The sequence below is a fragment of the Primulina huaijiensis genome, chromosome 2 (genome assembly GCF_012295235.1).
Source record: "Primulina huaijiensis isolate GDHJ02 chromosome 2, ASM1229523v2, whole genome shotgun sequence".
Classification (NCBI taxonomy): Eukaryota; Viridiplantae; Streptophyta; class Magnoliopsida; order Lamiales; family Gesneriaceae; genus Primulina; species Primulina huaijiensis.
Window position 1 is genome coordinate 23047975 of NC_133307.1, and position 4634 is coordinate 23052608.

At 31.2% G+C, this 4634-nt stretch overlaps 1 protein-coding gene across 1 annotated transcript; it reads left to right on the forward strand.

Moving 5' to 3' along the window:
• Positions 1-1445: 1445 nt before the first annotated feature.
• LOC140960166 (transcription factor bHLH91-like) lies at positions 1446-4634 on the forward strand. The gene is made up of 5 exons (XM_073418321.1): positions 1446-1743; positions 1965-2961; positions 3117-3536; positions 3727-3836; positions 4443-4634. The coding sequence occupies exons 2-4, from the start codon at positions 2029-2031 to the stop codon at positions 3826-3828; spliced, it is 1455 nt and encodes a 484-aa protein (XP_073274422.1). The 5' UTR covers positions 1446-1743; positions 1965-2028; the 3' UTR covers positions 3829-3836; positions 4443-4634.

Genomic DNA, 4634 nt, shown 5'->3' on the forward strand with positions numbered 1-4634 from the left:
AAATATATTACTTTTATGTTGAAAACATTATATGTCACTGCAAAAGTATCATTTTTATTAGTTGTGTTATGAAAAAATATCATATAATATATGCTGGTTTGAGTGAAAATATATTGTTTCATATATGGTGATTCAGTGAAAAAAATTATATTTTATATCAAAAATATTGTTTTTCACTGTATGTATTAAACAGATTGACTCATCTCACGAATATATACCCGTGAGACCGTTGCACAAAAAACTTACGTTTTGTTATTATATATTTTGTGTGTGGGCGTGTTCTAGTATTGGGTTGTGAGATAAAAAAAAATTCTACAATATTTTCTTTATTATTCTCAGTAGCGTTCCTAATTATTGAATTATAAATTTTTTTTAACTTTCAATAATCAGTATATGTGGTAAATTTCTATTTACTATATACAAATTTTTACACACAAATGTTACATAATATTTCTTCTCGTTGTGGAATCATAGCAATTTTTTGTCGGTTTCAAATATCATTCTAGCAGTAGAATGTTAAAATTTCTGTGCTCCGACAATTAAATCTTAAAATAAATTACATGCGAAACTGATATATAGTTAATATAGGAAAATTCTAATGTATATAAATTAAATTTGTTAATTGGAAATAGTGAAATGAACATGCAGCGATTTTAAGAAAGAAGAACTTATACTAAAGACTACCGGATTTATTAAAATTCTGAAAAATCAAATGTCCTTAATTAGTTATTTTTGACATTTCAAATATAATAATTGGAGCATAGATAATATATTAAAATTTATATAGATACACGACCATTTACCCAATTAGAACATACATACAAGACTATTTTTTTTTTCATTAATATATACATGATCGAATTTGTTATTCAAAACACGTACATAAATAACTTTACAACTTGAATAGAGAGAAAATCACAAATTCACCCCTTATAACTACGTGATCAGAAATACGATTTCTCCTTTGATTAAATTGAAGTAATTTTGTTCACATTAATGTTTGGTCCTATATGTTTTCTATTTTTGTGATTTTCGTATTTTGTGTTATCAAAATATAGTCTTTTATTTTTGCAATTTTTTACAATTTTTGTATTTTTAATCAAGAATGTTGATGTGTCATTGCGCAAGTTAGTTTGGAAAAATGACTAAAATTATCAAAATAAAAAATAATAAATAAAACTGAAATTTAAAGATATAAAAAATAAAACTTGAGAAACACAAAAATAGAATACCAAAAAACACAATTTTCACTTATATGATAAAAATTAGACTATATATGTAACTTTTTAAAAAATAAAATAAAACAAAGCTGAAAGAAGAGAATAATTTGCAGAAGATCTTGAGTGGGACCATCCCATTGGCATCCCAATGTAGTAAACTTTCCTACCTTTTGGAACTAAATCAATAATTTCTGATAGCCTTCTTACCCACACCATAACCAAACCTTCCTTGATTTGCCAACTCCAAAAGCCTTTCCTCCTTCACTTTTCCATCACTAAAAAAAGTAGCAATTTTGTCTTTACTGTATGCAACAATGGATTTAAATCTGAAGTGAACTCACAGTTCTTGAATTCAGCCAGAAAAATTTTTAACTTTTTTTCACAAAAAAAAAAAAAAAACCCATATACCTACCTACTATCATTTTCTTGCTTTTTTTGTTTCGCTTTTTTTAGAATATCGTTTCCTTACTTCCTTTTTTTTCCTAAAGAAATCATTTCCTTGATTTTGGAAATCAATAAAAAGGTAAAAAAAAAAAAGTTAAATAAGGAAGTCATTAGTGGTTTTTTAAAGCTGATATTTGTCTGCAAAACCTATGATTCTCTATTAGAAGTACTCTTCTTTCATTAGTTATAATTCTTGGTTGTCTGCAAAAACTATGATTCTCTGTTAGAAGTACTTTTCATTTCATTAGTTATGATTCTTGGTACTTTTTTGTTCTTTAACAATTTAATATTTTCTTGAAGTTGTAGAGAGACAAAACATCCCAAAATATTGGAGACAAGAGAACTGTTCAAAGCTGGTGAAAAGATGTATGACCACGAAAGTGATTGTTTTGATAATTTTGAAGCTAGTTTACAGGAAGGATTGGTTCAAGAACAAGATGATTTCTCTCAAGGCCAGATCCCAAATTGTGATAATAATCACAATTTTTCAATGGAGGGACAGATCCAGATTCACTCTCAGATTATTTCCCCACAAGAAGCTGCTGCTGCTGCTGCTGTTATGGAGATGGAGATGCAAAAGCAACTTGATTTGGAGTTCCAGGGTACCAATAATGATAACAATAATAGCAGTGCTGCTTCTCATCTGATTCAAGAAATGGTGCATAACTCAAACTGGCATGAAATGTGTAGCTTTAATGGCGATCACAATCAGTACCAATATCACCCAAATATCACTGATATCCAAAATACAATTCCAGATACTCCCTATCCCACCACACCAGATCTGCTTAACATGTTTCCATTTCCAAGATGTTCATCATCTTTCCTGCTCAATAATCCTGATTCATCAGCCCACAAATCTTCCAGTTTCTTGGCGTCGCTCGGTCTTTTAGGAGAATTCAACCCTGCCGTGGATGTATCTGCCATGGCTTCGGGTAGTGTTGTGTATGACCCTTTATTGCCTTTAAATCATTCTCCTCAGCCTCCGTTTTTGAGGGAGCTTTTCCATTCTTTGCCTCATCAAGGAGGAGGGTACGCAATAGGTGTAAAAAATGGGTCTTTGTTTGGTGGGATTGTGGATGAAAGAGAGCATGTTAATGGTGTTCTGTATCAAGATGGCAATGATGGGAGGCATTTTGATAATGGGGTTTTCGAGTTCTCCGCTGGAGAAATTGATTGCATTATGAAAAATAATGGGAAAGAAACTAAACATTTTACTAATACTGAAAAGCACAGGAGAGTTCTCTTCAGTGACAAGTACCAAGCTTTGAGGAAATTGATTCCAAATCCCACTAAGGTATGTATCTAATATCCCATTCTCCGTTTGTTGATCTTGTTCCTTAATCTATACGCAATGAAAAATCCATTTACTCAAGTATGTCCATAAAGTTAACGACACAAACATTGATCTTTGATCTGATATGTTGAAATTTTTGGTGAGAACCATTCAAGAACGATAGAGCCTCGATCGTGGGGGATGCTATTGACTACATAAACGAGCTGAAAAGAACTGTGAACGAGCTGAAAGTTCTGACTGAGAAGAAAAGGTGTAGCAAAGAGAGACTCAAAAGGCCTAAAACAGAAGAAAAGGATGGGATATCAATGGAGGGAAATGAGTCAAATTCTTTAGGCGAAATGGAGCAGCCTTACAATTGTTCATCACTCCGAAGCTCATGGCTACACCGGAAATCGAAGAATACAGAGGTTGATGTTCGAATCGTAGATGATGAAGTCACTGTGAAACTTGTTCAGCAGAAGAGAATCAATTGCTTGCTCTTTGTATCAAAGGTTTTGGATGACCTTCAGCTTGATCTCCACCATGTTGCTGGAGGGCTTATCGGTGATTACTATAGCTTCTTGTTCAACTCAAAGGTGCTCAATTCATACGTTTATCTTTTCCATATATCAATATTTCTGGTTTGTGCTTCATTTATACATAGAATCATCACGGGATTACACACACACATATATATGGAATTCAGGCTTAAAACATCGTCATCGATCATCTTTCCATGGCGAATAATTTTTATTTTTTTTGTAAAATGTGTTCGTTATTTTGCAGATTTGTGAAGGTTCCATAGTGTATGCAAGTGCAATAGCTAACAAACTTATTGAAGTTGTGGATAAACACTATGCATCCGTTCCACCAACTAATAGCTACTAGCTAGCTAGGTATGCACCACCCTTTTCAAAACTTGTTGCATTCTTCTTTTATCTTTTGTAACGATTGAAAATACTTACTCCGAGTGATTGAACTAGGAATTCGTTCAGAATTAAGGGCGGTTAAATATAAAAAGAAAAAATACACTCGATATCGAATCGAAGCAATTAATTTTCAAATATTTTATCATCGTCACATATAGAGACACAATAGTTCTAAATGCACTTATTTGGACAATATTAACTATTTATTCAAAAGTTATCATTCTTATTTTCTCACATTATTTTTATTTTTACATAATTGACAGAATAATAAAATTCAAAAAGTGCGAGTACTTGGTCAAACTTTAGATACAGTCCAATTTCTTAAAGTAAACAGTAAAATTCGTACATGAAGTCTTGCCTTGCTACAAAATGTTAATTATAAGGCATTTGCTAGTCTGTGAGGGGACCAATTTTTTTTTATTTTTTTTTATTTTTTTTAACTTTATAAGGTTCTGTTTCATAAAAATAATTAATTTGAATAGAAAATCGATATTATCAAATTCCATATGTCTTTGTTTTACTGCAAATTCAATTTTCTTTGCTGTTAAAATTTTATTCATATTAATTTTGCAGAATCACTGGAAGGAGCTTTGCATTTCTCTGATGCATGAGAGCGTAAAGGCTATAAAATATATATGCATCGACTTACTACAAATTAATTAATTATAATTAGGATGTAATGAAGATCTTATAATCTTTGTTTAATTTAGCATGCTAACCACATGTGGTAATTGGGATTTACTGATATTATATGTATTATTTTGG